The sequence below is a fragment of the Pogoniulus pusillus genome, chromosome Z (genome assembly GCF_015220805.1).
Source record: "Pogoniulus pusillus isolate bPogPus1 chromosome Z, bPogPus1.pri, whole genome shotgun sequence".
Classification (NCBI taxonomy): domain Eukaryota; kingdom Metazoa; phylum Chordata; class Aves; order Piciformes; family Lybiidae; genus Pogoniulus; species Pogoniulus pusillus.
This window is the reverse complement of record NC_087309.1, coordinates 32077985-32103425: the sequence shown is the minus strand read 5'-3', so window position 1 is coordinate 32103425 and position 25441 is coordinate 32077985. Positions and strand designations below refer to the sequence as shown.

At 38.9% G+C, this 25441-nt stretch overlaps 2 protein-coding genes across 4 annotated transcripts in view; one reads left to right on the top strand and one right to left on the bottom strand.

Annotated features, from left to right (window-relative positions):
- Positions 1–2459, bottom strand: part of XRCC4 (X-ray repair cross complementing 4) — a 228933-nt gene extending 226474 nt beyond the window's left edge. For 2 of the 3 annotated variants that reach the window (XM_064140092.1, XM_064140096.1), the window contains exon 1: positions 2384–2459. The gene's annotated coding sequence lies outside the window, so the exon portion shown is untranslated. Of the gene's footprint in view, positions 1–2063; positions 2291–2383 lie in introns of those variants that run through there. The other variant, XM_064140093.1, reaches the window with a different exon arrangement.
- Positions 2460–2555: 96 nt separating this feature from the next.
- Positions 2556–23594, top strand: TMEM167A (transmembrane protein 167A). Its single transcript, XM_064140119.1, has 4 exons — positions 2556–2649; positions 13835–13944; positions 19313–19347; positions 22501–23594. Exons 1-4 carry the CDS (start codon positions 2647–2649, stop codon positions 22569–22571), a joined length of 219 nt encoding a protein of 72 aa, XP_063996189.1. The 5' UTR covers positions 2556–2646; the 3' UTR covers positions 22572–23594.
- The last annotated feature ends 1847 nt before the right edge of the window (positions 23595–25441 follow it).

Below are 25441 nucleotides of genomic sequence, written 5' to 3'. Positions count from 1 at the left end.
TGGTCCCATGGACTTGAGAAGATCCAAGTGTCTCAGCAGGTCCCTTACTTGTTCCTTATGGATTAGAGGGGGGCTATACTGGTCCCTGACTCCATTTGCCACTTCAGGAGTCCAGCTGTCCTGGAGACAACCTGTCCCACTATTGAAGATTGAGGCAAAGAAGGTCTTAAGCACCTCTGCCTTTTCCTCATCCTTTGTCACTGTATTCCCCTCTCCATCTAATAAGGACTGGAAGTTGTCCTTGGCCCTTCTCTTGTCATTCATATATCTAAAGAAACATATCCAACCAGCTCCTGCAGACACAACCAACTGAGCTATCTCAACTACTTGTAGCTGATCATTCACAATCAAGTGGTATTTTTCCCACAAGAGCAAATTATGGAACTGAAAGCCCTTTAATATAGCACACAATCAATGAAACTTATTTTAAAGTTGAAAATGTTGGGAATTTCACTTTAAAATTGCTACAGCAATGTCATTCTGCATTTTAACTGAGTTCCATTTTACATTCATAACATCAACATGTGAATTAAAAAAAATAATCTAGTGAATGTAACTAAGTAACAAAATAAAAGTAAGAACTATCGTGGCAAAACAATCACATATCTTGCTGATTACTTATTAAATCGATGGACCAATCTGCAAATGAATGCATCTTCAGAGTTGCTAGACTTACAAAGTCTCAACAAAAATGAAAACCTAAACCCACTAATATGTCTCAAATTCACAGATTAAAAAAAATAAATTCTAAAATAAAAGCCCTATTAATTTTGTTGATTATGAGAGAACTCAAAATTGCAGTTACTGTAGTTACTACAGCAAAGTAGGCTCTCTTTAGAAGCTACAATCTTGTTAGTTGATTACGTACATTTGTTTCAGATGCCTGACAGTACTTCAGAAGGATACTGCCATGATTCTACCATAGTAATACGTTCTATATACATACCCTCATCACCCTTCAACCTCCTACAGCAGCTTCTGTAAGTATGCCAATTTTTAGCCCACCATCCTATGGCAGGATGAAAAATGTGTTTCCCATTAACAAAGTAAAGAGCAAAACTTGCCCAACACTAAGACAAGCGAAAACAATTTGGCCTCAGTACTCACAGACACAGAAAAAGACACTGCAAAATACAAAGCCATCATCTCAGACATCAGAAATAAGTTCTTTACTATGAGCATGGTGGAAGACTGGAACAGGCTACCCAGGGAAGGTGGTAGAGGCCTCATCTCCAGATTCAAGGTCAGGCTTGATAGGGCTCTGAGCAACCTGATCTAGTTGGGCATGTTCCCACTTACTGCAGGAGGTTGGACTAGATGACTTTTAAAGGTCCCTTCTGACCCAGTGCATTCTATGATTCTATGACCTTTCGAAGGGTTAATGTCTTTCATGTTCTGTAGAACTAAGCATACTTTAAAAAAAAGGAGGAACAGATTGTTCACAGACCATAAGAACAGAGCTTTGCCATGACAGCAATAATCAGACACTTGCTCTAAATACCAAATAATCATCATGTAGTTCCTCTGCAGAACTGGTCAGAACACAAGCAGTCCTCACATTACTGGTCTCTAATAATCTCCCAGTTTAATAAATAAATGCCACATCTTTTTCACATTAAAGAAAAGTGAAAACCTATCATTTTTGTACGTCTTGATGGTAGAGCAGGCACTGCCAAAATCAGCTGTCAAATAGACGTTGTGAGGCCAGTCACATGCAACATTATTTTTTAAAAATAATTTTCTGTCTTCAGATATTGAAAAGTAAGCTGTGGCCACAGTAAGGAAAATATGCTGTCTCTACCCAAGTATTTTCAACCTAACTTGATGTGTTAAGCGTAACTACAGAAAAGGAAAGAAGATTGGAAGCTCTGCAAGGACAGACTACATAAAAAGAGCAAAAAATACAGGCCCAGACTGGCGTAGAAAGACACGCTCTATCTGCATCCTCACTTCAACTGCGACCTCAAAGGAAGACAGTCTAGATTTTCCCTAAGGAAAAACAGGACTTCGACATTAAAAAAGGCAACTTATTAAAAAAGCGTCTCCGTAAAGCAAGCCAGGACCTGGGCGGAGGGAGGGCGCACAGGACTCCGCGCGTCAGCTGCTGGAAACGGAGAGCAGGACATAAAATAAACAAAGCCACACACTTCGAGCGAACAGACGACAACCGAACGGCTGGGCTGGCCCAGGCCTAGCGTCTGTGACACAGTGGGCGCGAAGCGTTCGGGGAAGTGGGATTAGGCCCCACCGCCCGCTCCTCTCGGTCAGCTAGGAGGCCAGGTTCGCAGGCCGCCGAACACCGCCAGCAACTAACAGCCTTAGCTAGAGCCCTACCGGCGGACATCCCCCTTGACGGCGGCAGGGGCGGAGCGCCCCAACCTACCTCCTCCGGCTGTGCTGCCGGCCGCTTCCGCCTGCCCGAAAAAGCCGCTCTCCCGGCGGCCGCGCTGCAGCCAATGGAAGGCCCACTCGCCTGTCCGTCCCGCCTCCCCCCGCCGCCTCCGCGAATCACAGTCTCTCGCATGGCCAGCCGCCAATCCCGGCGGTGTCCCCGCCCATGCGATCCGGCAGGAACGCCCCCCGGGAGCGCTTCCGCCCCGGCCCGGCTCGCCGCCGGAAGTGTGATGTGGCCGCGAGCGGGTCGCCATGGTAAGCGCGGGGCGGCGGGCGGGCGGGGGGCGCTGCCTCGCTCGGGTCCCCGCGGGACCGGCACTGCGGCTGCCGCGGCGCCCACCCGGCCGCCTCTGGAGCGACAGCTGACCTCCTGGGCCCCGCGGCGCCCCAGGGTACTCACATCCCCTCAAGGCCCTGCCTTTGAACCTTGTCGGAGACTCGCTCCACTGCGGAGCAGCGAGCGAGCGGGAACGAAGCCGCCGCAGTTCCACTGTAAAGCCTTGCTTAGCAGTTAGTCTAGCAAGTAACGCAGCCCCATCGTGTGCCATATTCCCTTTCCCTCCTTCCCTGTCTGTCTGTACCAGCCTAGCTCGAGTTTTCTGTGGGGCAGCAGTCGTTGCTGTGAGCCGCAGTGCCACGTCTGTCAGGATGTTAGTTCTGTCTCGATTTAATGGCTGTCTTGTTTGACGTTTTGCTTCTTGAGCAGTGAGCGTAATCCTGACAGGGACTGCAGTTCTCTTTTTCCAGGAGTAATGGCAGAGGCCTTGGCCCTTTGGTAATGAAAAGTGTGAGTGCTGTATAGGGAGTTGATCTAGAGGATTGCTAACATTGCCATTGATGACTTCTGTGGTTTCAGGGTTTTGGTTTTTGGGTTTGTTTGGGTTTTTTTATCATTGTACATACAAAGAATATAAACGAAAGACTTGTACTGGGATGAAAGTTGTGCTGTGAAATAATATTTCTCTGCTAAAGGGAAGATCTTATGAGCAGTGCAGATACATTGTTTTAGAAGGAAAAGGTGGGAGAAGAAGAGGGATTTCAGTGTGGAACTAAAAATTTTTATGCAGGTTCCTTTCAGTACGGAATTACTTTAAGATTAACATTTTCAGAACTTAGAATCACAAAGTGGTTTGGCTTAGAAGGGGACCTTTAACAATCATTAGTCCACCCACTTGTTATGGCCCCACCAGTGTCAACCTTTCACTAGAACAGTTACCTCAAAACTCTATCCAAATTGATCTTGACAGGTTAACCTACACCAATGATGTATATTGTGCAACTTCCGCTGAACCTTTTTGTGATTCACATGTATTTATTAAAAGATCCATATCTCTTGAACTTTCTTACGGTTCAGTTCAAAAAGAGTTCTTAGACTCCAGATCTTGTCACCAGCAGGAAATTGCTGGAAGTCGCTCACCTGAGAGTTCTTTGGCAGATCTTTAAATGAAGCTGTTCTAATCTGTGGCTTGAAGCAGCAAACAAAGAGTTTTTATGGTAAGAGACATAAGTTATCTCAAAGGATCTAAACCAAACATACAGAAAACAAGAGAAGTGAATACCTCACCTCTAATCAATGCATCGAAAAGGCAGATACTGTAGTACATCACTTCACTATTCTTTACAGTACTTAAAAGGATCTGAGATTGTGAAATTGAAAAAAAAAGGGCAAGAGAATCTCAGTGACCAGTGAAACGTTTCCGTTGCTCAGCTGCTTGAAATACAGCCCTTATATTTGTATCTAGCAGAAAGATTATGGAAAAATGTGTGAGATTTGGTGAGAGTTTTTTTCACTAGTTGTTTCTGTTTGCTTGTTAGAGGTTAGTCTGCTTCAAGCAACTTGAGGTAAGATAGAATCTTAAGGATTTTTCTCATGATTTTTTCATCAAAGGAGGTGAAAATAAGATTCTTCTGTCTTGCAGTGTTGGAATTAGCATGGGGAAAACCAATAACCTTTGTGGTATACCCAAAACTTTGAATTCTTTTTGATGCTACCTCTGGCATCATGTCTCTTCAGGAAAAAAAGTTGTCTTCCGAGATTTTCCCTCACAAGCCATAATTAATGACCCTTTTTTTGAACTCACACTTTAAAACAGGAAACAACTGCTGTCTGTGTGTTGTCAAATGGTCGAGAGTAGAGCTACACCTCCAATTTGTTTTCTTTCTCCAAAGAAAATGAGCTGCAACTGTGTTACACTGGTGACTCCATGAATAGCATGATTTTTGAAATATAATTCCCAAAGGACTCTATCCCTTGGAACTTTCCATTGTCTCCCAGGCTTCCTTGCTTCATCCTTACTATGCAAGTCAAAACTTGTGCTGGGTGAAGAGCCAACGGCTGCCAAACAAATAAAAGTACATATGTAGATCTGTAAAGGCACTTGTGTTTATGAGTTTTTCCTCTTCACTGCCAGTGGGTAGAGAAAAAACAGTCTTTTAACTTGAACCAACTTTGAAATCATGTAGGATAAGCTTGATGAATAAAGGTTTACAAGAAACAGAAAGGATGCATATAATGACACAGCTGTTTGTTTAGAAGCAGAATATGTATTGTTTACTGACTTCCACAAATCGTTTTGTCAATTTATCCTGTCAACATAAGTTTTGTATTCGAGAACTCAACAAAGCTGTTCCTAGTGATGTTGAAAAATTTGCCCTGTACACGTGGAGTGGTGGATGGAAGGAAAAGATAACTTTAAAGTAATGTAAAAATTAATTATAAGCATTTCACCTGCTGAAAGGGTGTTCTTCACTTTCCTCTAGGCAGAATGTACAATTACAGCCAAATATGACTGCATGTAAAAAAAAAAAAATTAATAGATGTTTTTTATATATGTCTTTCCCTTAACCCTCTGGTTAGGACTGACCTTGAGCCTCCTGTTACAGCTGAATATTTGGTGTGGGAAATTTCCATGAGAATACGATCTTTTTAGCTGTCTTAGAATGATGTTTATCAAAGGCAAGAAAAATGCTCATTTACAACCAATTGTAAAAAACATGTACTAGTAAATATTGATCCAGATGAAGCTCTTAGATATAAAAATACCAGAATATAGAACACTGTTCTGCAAATGAGCTTTCAGGAGAACGTTATGTAGAACGTTTTTTGTTTGTCTGATTCAAAATTCCAAGGAGGAATTAATCCTGATTCAGATTTGCCTGATGGTTTTTATTATGGCCTAAAGGTAGATAGGATTAAAAACATCTACTAGTTCATCTTGTAGGCTTAAAATACAGTGACTGATTCCCATCCCAGTATTCAATACTTTTTGGCCCCCATGGCAGCTCGGCATGCCCTTAGCAGTGGGAATCAACATTGCTAACTGGAGAGAAAGTGAGAAGGATCTGCTCTCCATGTATCTTTCCTCCCAGCAGAATGACACGGTGGTCAAAGAATTGAAAAGTGGAGAGGAAAGGAGAAACAGGAGACGCAGCGTGGCTAGGCAGGGACATGTACTACACTGGTATCAGTGCTTAGTAAATCTCATATGACCTGTAACTGCCCTTGTAAGTAGCTGTAACTGCCCTTGTAAATAGAACTGCTGCTGTGGAGTGAGCATGTTGTGAGTTGCTACTTGAAATGTTCGGTACAGGTTCTTCTGGGTCAGTTTACACGATTTCTTCTGCCAGTGTAAGACACCTCTCTTGACCTGATTTGGTTACAATAAGAGACAATAAGTCTACTACAAATTTTCCTACATGTATGACGTGTCCAGGCATGACACCAGTTGTGAGAAACCATTTCTCTGCTGAGTGCCGAGCTGTTCTTACTAAGCTTTGGCATTCAATTTACTATTCAACATCGTACTTTTATTCAGTAGTAGCAAGAGAGTGGGGATCACATTTTTTCTGCAGGCCATTTGCAATTATTAATAATCTCATTAAACTAAAATTTCCACTCATCATTTTGCTAAGAATCCAAACCATGCACCTGAACTCTGCCAAACAAGAGACCTGCAGAAGTGCTGTAGGCCTGACCAGTATCACAGGACATCAGAAACTTAGCAGAGCTTTTAATTATTTTACTGTGTGCCTTTTTTCCTGATAAATAAGTATTTTTCATTTTTTAAAGAGATGATTCTACTATTAATGTATCCAAAAAAGTGTGTATATGGTATACATTAAATTGTTTTTGGTTTTTGTTCTTAGGTAATTTGAGACATAAGCTTCTCTGCAGCCTTTAGAACAGAAAACAATATGTCAACCCTTTTCTGTGTGTCACAAGTAAAGGAAAAGAGAGGAGTAGAGTAGAAACAAAGATCTGTAAAATTACAGGCTAGATAGTCTGCAAAGATGATGTGGAGGAAAAGAGATCCTTTACTGCCACGTCTGACATAAGTCTGTGCTTTTTGAATACATACATGAACGTGCACATGTGTGTGTTACAGTAACCCTGGTACAGTTACTGTGTGTTACAGTAACCCTGATACAAAAAAGCTTAATATGTGAGCTTTCACTTTATTGCAATATTTTTTTGATTAAGTGCTGTGCCTGCTAGCTGCTTACACCAAAAAATCGATTTTGAAACTTTTGTCTTGGGGCAAAGAGGAATTCAAGTGACCATGGAATTACACCATCACCTTGGGGTGATGTTTTAGTGTTGGTCTATGGATTTGAACTGCATTAAAAAAAATCTGAAAGTGTTAAAGAGAGCTTTTGGGGGAGAGAACAACTGTTTCCATCTGTTAATTCATTGACTAATTGCTTAAAAAGTTTGGCTATGTCTTCAACAGATGTATTAGCCTTCAGCTGACTGAAAAGTATATGCTAGTTCCTATATGCTGTGCTTGCAGTCTTTGAGAAAGGCCTAAAGATTCCCTGTGGATTTAATCAAGCCTTAGTCTAAATCCTGTGAATGCAAAAATAGTTATTATAGACAGAACTTTGAATGTTTTGGACAGAATTAGGAAAAAGCATTAAATAATGTGCTTAAATTCCTCGACTGGGGTGAATGTGTAGAAAAACCCTATTCATGTTGGAGCAACAAGCAGCTGCTATTTGAGCAGTATTTGGATTCTTAGTAAGTACAAACTAGTTTCATCTAAACACCTCTTGCTTAGTTCTTTGGTATCGTTTTTGCCAATAAGCATTTCAAACTTTATTGATTTGCAAGTGTTGTGTTTTTCTTGTTGTAATTAGTGTGCCTCTTTTACAAATGCTTATTTTTCCATTCATTTTCATCTGATTACATTTGACAGCAGTAGCAAAACAAATTATTTCAGGATAAGTTGGAAGATAATTGTGTGCATGTTTTAATTAATTTTTAGCAGTTGCTTCGACCTTTAGGGTAGTCCTGCATGTTTTATTCTCCTTTATCTTTTTTTTTCAGTGTTACACTCTTAAAAATTGGATTTGGGGAAATAAGAATTACAGTATCTAGTGGAAACTTTATATTATAAACATTTTCTCTTTCAGATGTTTCAGGAGCCCTTTGTTGAAATTTTAGATTGATTCCACCTCTTTATGGTGGGATTTGAATCTTAATTTGCTATTTGCATGCAGACTTCCACGTTTTTATCATCTCTTGCTTAACCACAGTTTAACTACAGCATAAGATCTTGCTCATGGCAGCTAAACGACCGGATATGAGCATTTGTTTTCTTGGTTCCAGATAACATAATCATCCATCAATTTTATAATATTAAGGAGGAAAAGAGAAAATAAAACTGCAGAGTGTGTATGTTCTGCAGCATATTACGCAAATGTGGTTATCATTTCTTTAGAATATTCTAATAATGTATCTGTGTTTGCCCACATAATGATTATTATAAGAGTAACCATAGGGCAACGTTTAATAACTTGCTGGCGTGACAATGGCCTCTTTTTATAGTACGCACAAATGAAATCATGGTCATGCTGCAGTCAGAGATAAGAGTGATCATTTTGCAAATGCTCTAAGTCCAAGGAAGATTAAACTTTGGTTTCAGTGTTACGTCTGTTAAGATAAACTGGGAGAGCTTTTGTTTTAGATTTTCTTCCAACCCAAGGGGACAACAGTACGTAGTTTATGTTCTCTCTCATGTTTTTTCCCCACAAGAACCATGATATCAGCTGGTTTGTTTTAAATTAAAGTGTATGATGCAAGAAGAAATTCAGCAGGTCATTCCATGATGCGTACAGTTTCATCAAACCTTATGGTCTGATTTATTACAGTGTTACCCTTAAGTGAATCATTCTGTGATGCTTGCTACAAAGACACAAAACTATCAGAATCAGAGAACATAGAGGTGATTGGGCAAACAAAAAGTAGAGATGTAGATCCAGTTCAGAGTTAAGACCTCTGCAGCATAAGGGTGGTGAAGCACTGGGATGGGTTGCCCAGGGAAGGTGGTTGAGGTCCCATCCCAAGAGATATTCAGGATGAGTCTCTACAGGGCTCTGGGCAACCTGATCTAGTTGAGGCTGTTCCTGCTTACTGCAGGATGAAGTTTGGAGGTCCCTTCCAACCCAAGCCATTCTATGATTCTGTGTCTGCTGCGGCTGAATACATACTGACTAGTGATTGCTGAAAATGTAGGAGTCATCTGAATGAGCCCTTCTTTTCAGGACATTCAATTTAATACTCTTATACATATAAAAGTTCAAGAGCTGCTGATAACCATAACCCTGAGTTGCCTTTTTTTTTCCTTTCTTCTCACCAAGAGTAGTAAAGTTAATGCTGACTACACTGTAAGAGTGACACTTTAATCAGATTGGCAGGGTCTTTGCAAATGTTACAGCCCATCAGAATTCCCTTTTTCAACCATGCAGAAGAATTTTCACTCTAAATGAACATTTACTAAAGCATATTAAAATCTAATTCATTCTTTGTGTATTTAAACCTTTGTTACCATTTACTATTCCACAAATTTCTTTTTACACCATCTCTTCCTTGCCTCTGTCCTCACTCCAGAAAAGGGAGCTGCTGCACCATTTCCTGCTCCTTTGTTGTAGCAAACTCAGAGATGGCATCTTCCAGAGGCAACTGGAGACTTCCTTTCCTAGTAACTTACTGTTTTGCCCCAGTGGCCCCTGTGCTAACAGCTACACTGCTCAGATGCAGACCCTGATGGGAATACTTGAAATGTCTGTACCTGTAACATTTATCTTCTAACTACCACCTATTCGTGTGAGTTTTTTTAATATTTGCTATTACTGGTAATCTGAACACAAAAAACCCTCAAAAGTTTTCCTTCTTTATTTCTGTGGTGTTTGATATGGAATTATTTTTACTAAGATAAGGTATGATCAGGGAAATAATATTGAGGTATTTTTTAAGGTCTAATCTTGGGAAGGATTTAAAAGAGCCTTTAGGCATGTAGCTCTCAAAGCTAAAATGCATGGTCTTAAATTTCTAAAGACTTAAGAAAAATACTTGCTGTTGCAAGTTCTGCCGAACAGAATACTGCATTAGTGCTGCAGGTGATGGGATAGTGCTTCACAACTATGTGAAGACAGCACATAGTAGAAACCAGAGGGGGAAGAATGTGTGATTAGTTAAGTAACACAGAATATAACTACCAAGATGTTTCCACCGTGTCAGAAGTGTGCCAAATGCAGATGTAGAAAATTTCACTGTGTATCATTAAAGACATAGCTTACACTATCTAAATAATAAAATGCCACTGTTGATTCTTTTCTGCATTTGCAATCTGAGTCTTGTGAAGTTAGTTGTCTTCTCACCAGTCTAAAAGCATCAGTTTCTCTATGTGGTGAAAATTCTTTATAGTGGGAATGAGACTCACATGGAGCCAATTAACATGTTTGAAAATTTTTGACTAATTGTTTTTGGATCAGAAGATCCTGGTTTAACCAAGTGACCTATAGTCCCACCTAGATTACATTTTCCAAATAGTTTGGTGTGCAAATGCAGTATTTTTAATAAAGATTCCAAGCAATATATGACTTGTGTAGCAGTTTTTAATTACATTCCACAGCTGAATGTAAGTTGCCTGTTTCTGTAAATTCAGCTGAGCCATAAGAATTACTTCAGATAGGAAATTTGAAGACATCTATTTGAGAAATAAATTTTTATTTATAGTTTAAAATTGTAAGCATTTTTTTTAATATGCATGTCTGTCCTTTCAAAGTGAGTATCTAGATAAATGTGTCATTCAGAGCATGTTTCGTTGTAAGGGCATCTGTAATTGCAGCAGTGCCCTAAACTGCATATCTGGAGAAACACATGAAGAGCCCAACAAAGAACAATTATATGCTTCCCCTATACACATTTCATAAGTATACATTTACAGTCTCTGTTGAAGAGAAAGCATGTGTGCCTTTCTGCCACTTTTGTATGTTGAAGTACCGAATACCACCAGCCTCCTTGGGAAGCAGCTGCAGAAGAAAGCTTGCAGGAATTCATGGGAACCGAGTTCTGGCAGGCACTGTGCTGTGAGATGTTGAGAGCAGCTGTCTCTCCCAGAGGACTGATCAAATTAATCAGTTGATAGGGAGTATCTGGCTTTGCTGAGAGGCAGCCACTCCTGGATCCGGCCCCGTCGCGTTCCTAGACCCACAGGAGCCAGGAGACACTGCCGTTCATAAGTTGGAAGAGTTGTCTCTGGGGCGGGAATTGAGAGATTCCTGGTTTCTGAAACGGGCAACAGCTTGTGCCTTGTGCAAAGGCAAGAGTCCACTGCTAATGATGGGCAGTGTTTTGTCCTTTTTTGAATAGTCAATCCATTATTTTCAATGCTTTAGAACAGAAACGGTGACTTGGCTAGCTAAGCTAAAATACTGGATTCATGAATAGTTTGAATTGGAAAGGACCTTTAAAGGTCATCTATTCCACTCTGCTCATAGTGAGCAGGGGCATCTACTAGATCAGGTTGCTGAGAGCCCTGTCCAACTTGATTTGGAGTGGTTTCAGAGATGGGGCTTCTACCACCTCTCTGGACAGCCTGGGTCAATGTTCTACCACCCTCACTGTAAAAAAACCTTCTTCTATGTACCCTGAATCTTCTATCTTTTAATTTAAAACCAACTCCTCTTGTTCTATCACAATAGGACTGATGAAAAGGCTGTCCTCTTTCTTATAGACCTCTGTTAAGTACTGGAAGGCCACAATGAGGTCTTGTCCAGGCTGAACAACCCCTAACTAAGTCATGTTTCTACCAGATGCTGTGGCTCAGGAGAAGAGCATGTAGTTACACTTTGAGGGCCTGAGGGCCGGCTTTGGGTGCTGGATCACTACTCCACTCCTCTTCTTCGTGTTCTCAATCACCATAGAAGCCTTTCCTCATGTCAACTACGTGTAGTTGTCGTTTACTCTTAAATTTTCTACACTATCTACCTTCTCTCTGCATCCTAATAACCACCTTTTCACCCTGTTCTCTCTTGTCTCTCAAGCTGTATTTGTGGAAAGGGCATGAGGAATGGGCATTTTGCTTCTACAGAGAGATGGCTGATTCAAGAGGGTGCCTGCTTTGGGCAGAAGGGAAGAGTAGCATGCCCACCCCAACTACTAGTGCTCCCTTTGAGGATGTCAAAGTCTCATACAAGCTGCAGAGGCAGAGTTTTTCCATTATTCCTTGACTCTCTACTTGCTGTTCCTACATAATGTACAGCGTCTCACCCATAGGTGGCCTGTTGGACCTTGTTACCTTAGACATATAAATTACCTTGTGTACTTAGTCCTTTCTGATGCATGTATTCGAGTTAGCAGTTGTATGCATATTCTGGTATTGCTTCGTCTGATTCATGGAAACTTCTACATATGCTAAGGTTAGCTTTTTTTTGTGTTAGAAGGTTTTAGATCTCCATATCTGGGGGATCATGACTGTTCAAGTTACTTTGCTTCTACTGCAGCTTCTCACTTATATTTGTGGTTAATGCATTGCCAGTCTGAAATATCATGGATTTTGTCTCTTAATAAAATTCTTCTTAACTGTTTAGAGAAATCTGATTAATTCAAAACGTTAGAATTTTGTGACATACTGGGGAAGTGCACTTAGACAAACAGGCTGTGGAAATGAATGCTCTGGTGTACTGCTTTAAATCCCACTGAGTTTGAAGGAGGAAACTTCAGTGTAATAACCCTTCATAAGTTCCAAATGCTTCATTAAATACAACAATACTAAGCTTTCTTGGTTGAGGAGCATGACAAAATGTGAGGTATTCAGACATAAATTCATCAGATTTTAGAATGGTGGTTGAATTCATTGTATTTGCCTTTTTTTAAATTTAGACTAAATATGATTTGTAAGTGAGGGTGGCTGAGCAAAGGCGAAATCAGACTGCCTGAAGTAAGCAATTGCCTAGTGTACTACCTGGTGCTGGTAAGCTGACCAAAATGTCAAATGAGACATGCTAAATTAAAAACTAACAATAAAAAATTATTAAACTGCTGCATAATGCTTCGTGCAGCTAGAGTATTTTCACAGTGTAAGAAGAGTCAAAGTCTTGGATTTGGACCAGATTATTAGAAGGTGCAAATCATGAGGACTGGTAGGCTATAATTTCCAGTTAACCTATTGGGAAAAAAAAATCTAAGATGTTGCTAGTGCATAAACTTTTGGAATGGTGATGTGGCCCTTGCTGGAATTCAGCGTCAGCCATCTTTCAGACAGATTTTTATACTTGGTCATGTAGCTGCAGCAGTCTTCACATGCATACCATCTCTCCCCTCGTAGTGTTTCTGGAAAGCATTGCTTCACATAAGCAATTACAATTGCTTATAAGTTAATGATTAAAGAACATGTTTGCCACACAAGACTCAGACTTTAGGAAAACATGTTTCTGAGATGCACTTACTGCGTATTACTGATATTTTAAACTTTAGCAAATAGCCAGATGTTGTAGTAGTTTCTCAAGAATTGTTTCATCTTACTGCCAGTAAGCAGATTAAGTTTTGAGCAAACAATGGAACTTTTCTTCTTCATCCTAAGGCAATTCCCCCTTTTCTCCAGCGTTTTCCATATAACTAGCACTTCTAAAATTGTGTTTACAATAAAGAAGTTTTAAACTTAAAATGAAAAGGTGATTTGGCAATAGAACTAAGTTATCTTCTGAAGTTCAGGTATTTTTAATTGTGCATCTTTTTATAAATCTCTTGAATTTTGGATGTAATCTTCCTAAAGCAGTTCTCAAAATTCATTGTTACTCTCTGTCTTGACTGCCACTGGTTTATTTGTCAAATACTCTTCACCTCCACCTTCACCACCGTATTCTGTTGATGAAAACTGCAATTACACATATTCCTGGCCAAGAGGGAACATCTGTTTTCTCTAACTCTTAGCCTGCTGTTAATGGGTTTCCACAGACTGGCTCTGGAACAAATGCTGGAGAGCAAAACTGCAAGGTTGCCATTTCGCCTGATGTTTCTTTTCTATACTGTAGATTTCATTTTTTTTGTTTTAATGGGTATTGTATGGGGCCATCACCCATTTCCTCCAATTTATGCAGTGAGAGAAGTTTTGTAGTGGAAATAGTGTAATATTTATTTTCTGATTTTCTTCTGCAGTCTGCCATCTTCAACTTTCAGAGTCTGCTGACTGTAATCTTGCTGCTTATATGTACATGCGCCTATATCAGATCCTTGGCTCCCAGCTTACTGGACAAAAACAAAACTGGGTATGTAGTCTGATCATTTTAAACATTCTCAAGCTGTTTAGTTTTAGCTGCAATGTTTTAGTATCTCCTAATGGTCTGCAATAATACAAAACCTATTTTGAAATTCTTCTTTAAAGACAAAAATCTTAATTTTGTGTCTTACAGTAGAATGCAATAAGGTATTTGCAAGCACTTAGTTGCAATTTTATAGGAAGAATTTATTAACTATTACAGCCAGCTAATACTGCTTCATTAGGTGTTTTCTATGCTTGTAAATTTTTTTTAGATACTTATTAAAGACACAGAAATGAGTGACAGAAAATATTTTCCTACATGCAGGTCTTACTTTAAGGATTTATTTTTGATTCTTAGGATAGGTAAGAAAACATTAACAGCAGAAGTTGTTTTCTAGTTCATTTTCAAGACAAGCATTTTGAAACACAGCTTTAGCAATAATCTGTAACTAAAAGTACTTTTTATTTTTTAATGAGCAACACTGTCCTTAACATATGATCCCTTGAAATCAATGTTTCCTAGTGTCTAAGATGAAGGAAATTGTAGGAGAATTTCTGAAATCTTCTACAAAAACTAACCTTATTTTTTGTGGTCCTTTGGTGACTAACTTAATCTCTTACTTCTTTTCCTAAAGTGCATGTTTCTAGGTGACCAATGTTTTTCTCCTTTGTATTCTCTTTTCTCCTGGAATGTGCTTCATGTTGCAAAGCCAGTACTGTTGAAAAATAGTTCTCCTGTGCTCTGCTCAGGAGCACACTTTTTGAGGTAGTGGCAAACAGAGACAGCCAAATCTCTGGGCTTCACTGATGCTCTTAATATCTATTCACCTTATGGCATACAAAGAATGTGACCATGTTGGGTACAATCAGTGATACGCAGAACTGTGATTTAAATGGTGTGATTTTAAAGTAATAGTTGGGCAGTTTTAACTGAGAAACCACAGGGGTCATCCGAAGTACTTTAGTAGTACTATCACCAAAGGCTAATACAAAGAAGATAATATCTGTAGGAGGTACTTCTAGCCAGTGATGTTCTAGCTGCAAAAACCGGCAAGCTTTTGGATGCTGGGTGCTTGACTTGTCCACTTTTTTCCATTAGATCTTTTGTTGTTAAACAAATTGTTTTTTCCCCTAAATAACTTCCATCACTTCTGCATTTAATTTTCAGAAAAAAGTGTGAAGTTCTAAGTAGACCTTTGTCACCATGGCAAGATCCTGAGTATATATTCTGAAAACCTTTGTTGTAATTAACCTCTGGAATTGCTATTTTATCACACAAGAGTCTTTTAGCTGTGCAAGATGCCCAGGATATGCCAGCTTTTTTTTCTGTTTGGAGTTCTAATATGAAAATGCTTGAGTCCTTTCATTTGACGCTGTGAGGTTGCCACTGACACCAGAGAATTCTTTTGATAAAAGATGGAAAGAAAGGGTGACTTCATGAAAGACTTGGAGGGGCAAAGGGAATTTGGGTGTCTGCTAGTGGAAGATAACAACAATAGTCAATGAGGTATACACAGTAAAAAGTAAGAATATTTATTTTACTGATTAAAATTTTAGTGCTGTTTTTGGCAAGGAGTTTTTCCTTTAATCTGGAGCTACTCTGTTTATTCTTAAGGCAAATCTGTCTGGAGTACAATAGAACTCTCTTCATAAAATGTTTTCAAAGGGTGCTGACACAGTGGAGGAGTTGGGTGTTTGATCTCTTGGTTCATATTTATATAGACATTGGACATACTATTTTATTTTTGTTTTACATCTATGTATGTAGACTACTTTGTAACAGAGAATAAAATGTTGGCCTGGAAAGCAATGAAATTTGTTTCCTGAATAGTAGATGTTTACACGGACCTCATATGCTGTTAAACCCCTGCCCCTCTTCACTAACCTATTCCATGCTCAAATGGAAATGTCTAGACATACTGGATAAAACAAATTCTAGTGATATTTCATTTTACCACAGAGATGATCTTACCTCATTATTCCTGCTTCAATTTAATAGCATAAAAAAGTAGCAATAAAATATTAACGCGATAGGCAAAATGTTGATAGTAATTCACAGTACTTCTGACTGAGTGGTAACTTTGGTGAAAATTTAAGTCTGTTGATAGTAAGTAAAGAAACATGTTTCTGTTGGTCAAAAAATTGTGTTGCAAAGTGATGTCACCCATTCTCATAACACTGTATTTCATCCTGTTGACTTCTGCAAAAGTATGTCTTTGCCTACCAAGCCAAACAGAATTTCAAACCTTCATTTTCCCTGACACATCTTGAGTGTTTCCATCTGCTTTGTCCTGAGCAATAGGGTTTAAGGTTGGGAAAGCAAGCAGAGATTTAGTGTTTCACGCTAACCAGAGGAAAATGTGCACCACAAACATCGTTCCCTCCTCCCTGCTAACCAGAAAGATGTGTTCAGTTGTATGCAGCAGAGATTTCCTTTGACTTGCCGAAAGTGTTGCAGTGGGATATCTCTCACACTCCCTCCTGCAGTGGCAGTGGAGCCGTCCTGGTAAACACATGGCAGCTGCATTTTGCCAGTCTAACAAAGTCTAAAGCCCCAGTAGCTGAGATTTAATTTCTTTAGGTTTTTTGTGCTCCAGATAACCAACACTACTTTTCACAGTTAGTGCTTTCAACGTTGAAAGTCAGGAATACGCAGCAGCTTGTGCACATGTGACTAGGAAACAGCATGTGTGCAAGTCGTGTTTCAGCTGTATCTAAACGAGGATGCAGGGGAGAATAGGGAACAGTGCAATTGCTTTGAGTAGTTGCTTCAGGAGGAATTATTTTGAAGCAGATTCAGTCAAGGCACCATCATTTCTGTAGTAATCAAACAGGTTTTGACTTGAAGAGGTGCATGTTATGAACCTGAGATGAACAGTAATGGAAAAAATCAGGACAGCAGAAGGCCTGCAGAAGAATTTCTTCCAAGGCGAGCTCTCCTGTTCATCCAGTCGCTGTGACTGTAGCTGTTCAGAAGGTCCGGGTTTCAATTTGCTTTTGCTTAGCAGCAAACTGTGGGCAAACAGATGTACTGAGCTGTTCCAAGAGCAGCCCTACACTTCTAAAAAGATTCTATTTGTCATCTGTTGGAAGGCTTGTCAGTCCTCATGTCACTGGTGACTTTAGGCTCATAAATTGTTAAGTGCAATAAGGCTAGCTGATGAAACCCATATTGTAACTGTTTGGTGCCTTCTGCATCAGAAAGGCAAATTTACATTTTCACCAAGGAGGGAGTTTTCTAGAGATAGGTACAATGTACTATACTTCAGCTATGACTTGTTACACACAGTCAAAAAAATCCTGAAAAGCCAAAGAAATTAACTTGCTGATATTGTGAGGCAAATTCAGCAGATTTCTAAGCTGCCTGAAGGTCCTAATACTCTCTTTTCCTGCCTAGGATTCTTCACATATGCATATGAAAAGTAATTTTTTATTTCTTTGAGTTCTCAGGAAAGTTTTTAAGAGATAGCAACATGAGTCATTTTTTTGTCTTGGTTTTGCAGCGTGCAACCTGTGAATCTTGGTTTTTATAGAGAGCTGTCAACAGTTTCAAGAGTCTTAGCTGTCATCTACACAGTAGCATGGGGCCGCATCTTTTGCTATACGAGATTTACGTGTTAAAGCTTTTTATTAAGCTGCATTTTCAGAAAGTGCACAGATATCTTCGGGTTGTTCTACTGCACGACCACTTCGCCTGAAAAAGTGTGGTGGTCTACTTGCAAGGACTATTGCTTCTGCTTGTGGAGCTATATAAAAGCAGTGAAAAAAAAGAGAACTTTTGAGTGTATAGAAATACTTTTGGCTTGAGGTAAAACAATCTAAAACACAAATGAAAAAGCTTATTTTCAAAAAAGGAAAATGCTGGAGTGCTGTTCACAATAAACTGATCAGCAAGAGATGCATCAGTCAAAAAGCATTTCATCTGATTTGAAAACCTCAGTTACTTGCTGCCTCTTGGAACACTTAGTTCTCACCTGCGCAACACTTGGAGCTTTGTTTCAGAAGTAAAAGGGAGTCTGCTAAATGGGGGAAGGGTGCTGAAGTAAGGTCAGACCATAAAGGAGGTCATAAAATATGAAGTAGTGCAGAAACTATTTTTTTTAAGTGAATGATATGTTGACTCGAAGTATGCAGAGCAAGTGTCCCAAAATCACCTATCTGCATTTGAGTAGGAAAAAATAGGTAACTGCCAATAAAAGAGGAAGACAAATAGTAAAACCATTGTGGGTACAGTTTCAGAGCACTGCGGGAAAGCACTTGGAGAATTACCATCACAGCAGGTAGTAGGTAGAACCCCACAAATAATGTAGATTGAAGTTACTACTGATAAACATACCAGAGAGCAGAAGGAAAAATAATTAGTTGTTTTGTTTGGGTCTTTTTTAGTCCATAAAATCTATGTAATTTATTTACAAATAGACAATATAGTTGAATCCAGATGTTTTTAATGCATTGAAACCAGTCATCCATACTATGGAGGAAGCCTGCTTGTGCACAAGCTTTCCTCAGTACAATTTTGACCAGTATTTGAAAGGCTGAAAGCTGGATGCTTCAGTATTCTTCCTCCTCAGATTCTGAAGCAGTTCCTGCTCTTGTTACTTTTGGCCAGTCAGTAAGAGACTGTGTTAGTAACACAGAGAAGTTACAAATTTATGGCATACGTGTTTGTACATCCCTGTGGATGTGCTCTGAAAAGCTGATTCCTGCTTTTTTCCCTTTGCTACTCTTTTTGTGAGAATGAAAGTGCTGAATAAGCATCATTGGAGAGACATGAGCATGGTAAACCTTGGTAAAAGAATAAAAACAGACCTGAATAATTGTTTTGCTACTTTTTTCAACAAAAATTGTCTATGTCATGTTACACCTATAAACATGTGCTAGAAGAGGCATTGTTATTTACTATTGCTAAGAGAAATACAAAAGAGAAACTGCAAAGCATTAGATTTGAAGTACTGAGGTTTACCATCTCTCATACATGCAGGAAAATGTGCTGCAAAATCTTAACATGAAAGGTTTCCCATATACAATGACATGGAGGCCTGTGGATATTTCCTACTGGAGTGTTGTTGTTCACTCATTTTTCTTCATATAATTTTCTGTCTGGGGTACGTTAATGTAAAATTCTGTTTAAATAATTAGATTTGGAGCACAGCCTGAGTAAACACATCTTTGTTTTTCTTGCTAGACTTAGAAAAGACTTTGACACTTGTTTAGTTTGTATCTTGTACCTCTCTGGTGTTTTCTGATGTCAAGAAGAGTGCCATGTTGATAATCTACAGTTAATTCGGATTTATTTAGCGCAGAAGAAAGAAAATCAGCTGATGTAAATCATTTTATTAAACTAAGAACCTAATTAACTTATTCTGTCTTTACAGACTACTGGGAGTATTCTGGAAATGCGCCAGGATTGGTAATTTTTTTCCTTTGAAATCTTTAAGACCAGTGTTTTTTTCTTGAATTTGCATTATTTATTAGGAGAATATTTCCATGTGTCAATGTAACCCATATTCATACCTCGTCTTTAAAATGCTGTATTTTCCTCTGTGTAATAGCATTAACATCACAGAAGCCTGCACTTGCTTGTATCAACACCATGTAAGTGGTGTTATACTTACAGAAGTCTTCTGCACTTCTTACTACTTGAAGTAGCCGAGAGCATACTTCTTACTAACATAGTGAGAAGTCAATGATTCCTTATAAATTACTGTCTATTTGAAATTGTGATGGACTCTACTGCCAAAAAGGCAGATATTTACCTTACAGTAATAAAAAAACCCATGGAATTCATAATGCAATACAGTTCTGTTTAATTATAAATGTCTGTTTTCACTTTAGTTAGCTTCTATGAATTTTGGAATTATGCAAAGCTGTTGTGTCCAGTTGAATCTCTATGCATGCTGATCAGCTCAATCTAATTTTAGTAATTTTCCCAAACATTGATATTTTTATTTATTTTAATCCTTGTCCTGAGATCATTTTGAGAAAGAAATGAGAATACACAACAGAAGTTCAGTCTTAGTATTAAGTTATATCCAAACTTTTGAGGCAAAATTGCAAATCAAGCAAAATAATGTTCTTCAAATTCCATTATTCATGCAGAGAAGAAACACTGAACTTGTAATTCTAGGTCTTACTGCTTATCATTGAACCTAAAAGAAAAACCCTTTTCTGCATTCTCAGGCTTTGAAAGGGAGATGACACAAAAGACAGAGTTTTGTGAAGACCTGTTCTTAAAATGATTGGAGACATTGTCCTATATGGATAATAGCAGACTCAATTTTGGCATTGTAATTGAAAGATACTGGTGCAGTGGCAGCTGTCAGAAATTAATTTGAGCTATGCCACACCAAAATCAAATGTAAAAAATCAACTGCATTTGGGTTTGTTTAAGGCTGAAGAGAACACCTTTCTTTGCCATTATCTTCCTTATAGTCAGTTAAGCACAAAGCATTTCTTTTTATTTTAGCCATGCACAGCAAACAGTTTAAAAAACTATTTAAAAGAGTACACAGGTGTTTTAATGAGGTCCCTGTCAACATAATAAAGCTGAGAACTGCAGTTCATGTGAATTGTAGTCTTGTTTTCCCATCATGTAGTATTGTTAACATATTTGGATCTGCTGCATCCAAAGCAATACATGCACTCTTCTGCTTCATACTGAACTGTTTGGGTTTTTTTCCTGTAAAACACTTGATTTCTTTTCAGCTTGCATCTAGAGTGAACCATTGTGACTTTCTCTGAGACTAAAAGATGAGAAGTTACCATCTTAATGTTCCTTCTCAATATTTCCTTACATAACACTACCGTGTCCTCAGTATGGGCATGTAGAAAGTGTATCCTTTTAAGAATGAAAATGCCTACTGTCTTGCTTTATGTTCAACTTGCCCACTATGTTTAAACAACCTTTTCACATGTGCATAAGATTTTAACAACTAGCAAGTGGTTAAATATCTACAAAGTTGTGCAGAATTATGTTTAATCCTGCCACATGGTGATTTCTCTTTTATGAAAATTAAGAGCAGGAAAGTATATCCCATATGAAAATTGTAATACTTTAAACTGTAGGAGGTGGACTTCCTCAAAATTTTTATTTTGAACAGATGTGAAACTGCAGACATTTATTCATTCAGTTATTTGAAGTTTAATTAAATATACACTAGATAATGACAACATCTTGTAATGTCAGTGTGGCAGGCACTCCTGCTTGTGGGAGGTGTCATTGTAAGTGTTTTATTTTTATTTTGCGGTGGAATGTTTATTTCTTCTGTATTTGAAGGTCCTTCTGGTAAAAGAGACATTTTCAAAAAGAATGTACCTTACTGCTAGGCTTGGGAGCCTTGGCAGATTTTTTTCTTTAATATTTCTCTGAAAACTGCATCTCAGAAAAAGTGGTTTGTAGTAATAGAAAAGACCTCACACAGCAAAAGGAAATTTAACATCTCTGCCTGAAGTGAGCAGCTCCAGCTCTGTTCATATACTTCTGAATGCATAAAAGCAGGAATATTCTCACAGGAAGTTAACACTTCCACACAGTTATGTAGTCTCAAAGTACCATCCAGTATTGGGGACTCTGCTTTCCAGCAACAAGTCACTGCATTTATGAAAAGTAATTAATATTCCTGTCATTATGTTACAGTTCCCTATCTGAGATTCTTTTTTTGTTTTTTTTTTCATAGTTTATTTGGTGATCAAAGAGACCCATGATACATTTTGTCCTGGGAGCAGATCTTTCTCAATCACCTCAGCCAGCAAGTATAAGGCTGTTTATGGAGTAAACCTAACTTTTATTCATGATCTGCCCTGGGAAACAGTAACACCAGTTTGGGAAAGTCAGTGCAACTTCTCTAATATGTTGACCATTTTTATCACTAACTCGAAAATCTGTGGGCCAGGCCTTCTCCACATGGTAACAATGTTATGTCTCCTGAGTGAAGAAATAAACAGGCATCTGGCCATGTCTTGTCATGTCTGGGATGCTGTTTGCTCCCCAGCCAGCTAGCTGGCTCCTCCATGATAGCCCACAGAGAAGATGTGTGCTGCCTGTCGCAGCTGTCATGGCCCAGCAGCACTGAGGTGCACATCTTCTCAGCTGACATGCAGCAGCCTCTGAGCAGCAACAGCCTTTGGCTGGAACTGGGAATGTAGCCAGTAAAAGATTTAAAAGATTTGATGTCTTGATCAGCTTTTCAGTGCCTGCCTTCTGCCTCTCTTTGGCACTATGAGGTAGCAGCAAAATACTTTTTTTTAAAAATATTTTCCTAAAAAAGTGCATCTCTGAAGAAACTGTATGGTAAGTCTTTGCGTTGACCTTTGCTTAAAACAAACAGCTCCAACTCTTTCTTTGTGTAGCAATATATCCTGTCCTGCACCTTAGTTTTCCCATTCTAATGCATACTCTTCCTCAGTACACATATGTAGTTGTAATAACAATTCTTCAGCTAACAAATGCTGGTATTAATTTGCATGGGCAGGGGGATAATCATCATGTTAGGCTAGGCGCATTCTAGGTCAGTTTAGTCATGCCTGAATTTTCATGCAGTTTGGGATTTCTCCCTTCTTTCAGGTGAACGGAAGAGCCCCTATGTGGCTGTGTGCTGTGTCGTGATGGCCTTCAGCATCCTCTTTGTCCAGTAGCAACTGGAGCGTGTCCCCTATTCCCTACTATCAAACAGCAAAGCACGGAAGAACTTCTGACAAAAAAAGATGGGAAATTGTCATCGTATTTCCTCTGCAACATGTTGGATAGCCTGACCAATGGATGACTTCCTGCTCCTGCAAATGGACCATCACGTACAGTGTTAGTGACCATAATGTAACTAACTCTAACTAAGATGACATGTCCTTATTAATGTCAGACACTCCCATCCAACTCTGAGAAGAGTGTCTGTTGTGTATCTGAGTTTCAGGGGAGCTTTTCTCAGACCATGCATTTTAATTTTTAAATTAAATGTAAAAATTATAAATCTAGCAATAAGACCACTCTTATAAGAATAAAGAACAACATGATTCTGGGACATATTTACAAAAGTATTTATAGTTCTTACTGCCTGAACAAGTCTTGTCATTTTGTGATAGCTTACATGCTAAAAATACAACCTCTGGCCTACATTACATCAGCTTTTGTTTTCTAAACTTGCAGTTCCTCATATAATTATCATATTTTGTTGTTGTTGTTGTTGTTTATTAAGATATTAATGTGGTAGGGACCATAATTTCAGTGATGTATGACTAGCTGCTGAGAAGGCACTGATTTGAGATGTGAGAACATGGACGGCTCTGACTTAAATATCATGCATATTCACTTCTAGAGATGTAGATCTCAGGTAAATCAGTCCCCAACTTTTTTAAGTTGTTGCTTTTAATACAATTGTTACATCAGATGAAAGTTAGCTTCTTAGGAGTCTGCAGATACGGAAGTTGCATGTCCCAGTATTCTAAAGCTGAATTATACTAGATACACTCTTTAAGTCTTACAGAATAGGTTACCTTTAGTAATAGTATCTTATTTTCACAGTGCTCAACAGGTGTGTTTAAACCAGACAACTACATGACTTTATATTGCATTTGGAAGAGTTGTCTGTTGGTAGTATATTTTGTTTTGCTGAACAGGTGTGTGATGAGAATGAGCTAAGCTGGCAATAAACACACTGAAAGTTATGCAACTGTTGTCATTGTTGTTTGAAAAACCTGTGTCATAGATCCAGATTAGTGGCTGTTACTAGTTTTCTTGTCACATACAGGTTTATTGTGTCACATATACTTGCTTATCTAAATCACTGTCAGAAGTAACTCATCTAAAACTCTTTTCCTATCTGGAGACAGGAAAAATAGCTATTGGCAATTGAGGCCACATAAATGTCCCCAGGTGTAAACAAGGGTGCAGAACTGAATGATGATGACCATGTTGTACACATATGAAAGCTTTAGGCTGTGCAGGAGGTCTGAGGAGAGGCATAATCAGTTTCTCTCACTTTAAATGTGGAAACTGCTCTAAACATTACACCAAAACAACCTATTTCTGCATTTCAAACATGCAGTTCCTGGACTAGAGGGTGGGAAACTCCTAGGGGGTCTTGGGTTTTACCTGTTGGATATATAAATGTCAAAATACACAAAGAATCATCTGGTAACTTTGTATCAAGCAATTATATTCGAGGTTTTAGTATTTATAGGACTTTTTGCAGTTCATCCAAAGCTACTCTTGTTAACAGATTAAATCTTAATAATCATCTATGTTTAGTTATGACTAAGGCTGTGAGTGAAACAACCCAAGACAATTTTTAGTTCTGAGAATGTGAAAACTATTGACACAATATTGCAAAAGCCTTTCTTGTTCACAGCATTTTACTGTTGGAGATGTTCTGACAAACAGGCCTCCTCTGTTTGTCATTTGTTCTTCAAAGTTTATTTCTTATGCAGCAGTTTTTAAGTTTGTGTTAAGTGCAGGCCCATACTTCCCGATCTGGGATTTTTCTTGTTGATTTGTTGCTTTTCCCTTTAGGTGCCACAGAGGATACAAGATACTCATGGTGTACTGACTGCACAGTTGCTCAGCAGTGCTGTTTTAACAGTATCTCTCAGCAGTTGCTGGCAGTGCAGGAGTTCAGCAACACTAGATTGTACGCAAGTGTTGGAAGTTATTGTACGCAGAGTTAAGTGTTGTCTGTGGCTGGGCTGCTCAGTAATTCCCTCTAGTTAAGGTATCTGAAAACAGGATCTTTAAATTATGGCACACTTCAGTTGTTTAAAGTCACTGCTTTGGCAGGTGGTTGCCTCAAGATGAGCTCTTTGTTTTTCAAAATTCTGGCTGTGAAGACATTGATACCTCATCTCTTTTACTAAGGTATGGAAAAAATACTGTTTTCTTGTCTTAGAATCTTAATGCTATTTGTCTTTCTTTGCTTTCTGTTTTTTTTCAAGCCAAAGCAACATCATAGGCCAAGGATACCTTGACAGCTGAAAAATGGCTAACTTCTGTGAGGAAGGGAGACTCTGACTTTGGGCTTTACCACTTGTGAATTCTCAGCCTGAACTGCGTATTTTCCAAAGAGCATTAAGTAAGTTCTAGAAGAGCTCTATCAGATGAGGTATCAGGAAAAATAGTATTTTCTTGCAGTCAGTCTCTGCCCTGAGTCCTAGACAGAATAGAGAAGTAAAATACTTACTAGCAAATGATTTAGATGCTGAAGTAGCCTAAAATGGCAGGTACTCAGTTTGCAGGATTTGATGTATGTTCAGAGTAGGTAACTGCTCTCACAGGTGTCTAAGAAAACAACAGCAGGAGTCTCTGGCTGAAATACAGGAGCTTAGAACCACAAATGGGCAATAAAGGTGCTGGGAGGTGGAAGATACATGGAGACTGAATAGAATAGTGATTAACTATGACTTAGTCTATAGGATTACCTATCACTGTAGAAAAGCGCTTCTAAATGGGGCTTTATCTTTGAAGATTCCCCATCTCTTGCACATACTGCATGAAAGGTTAAGGTGCCAAGAGCTGTGGT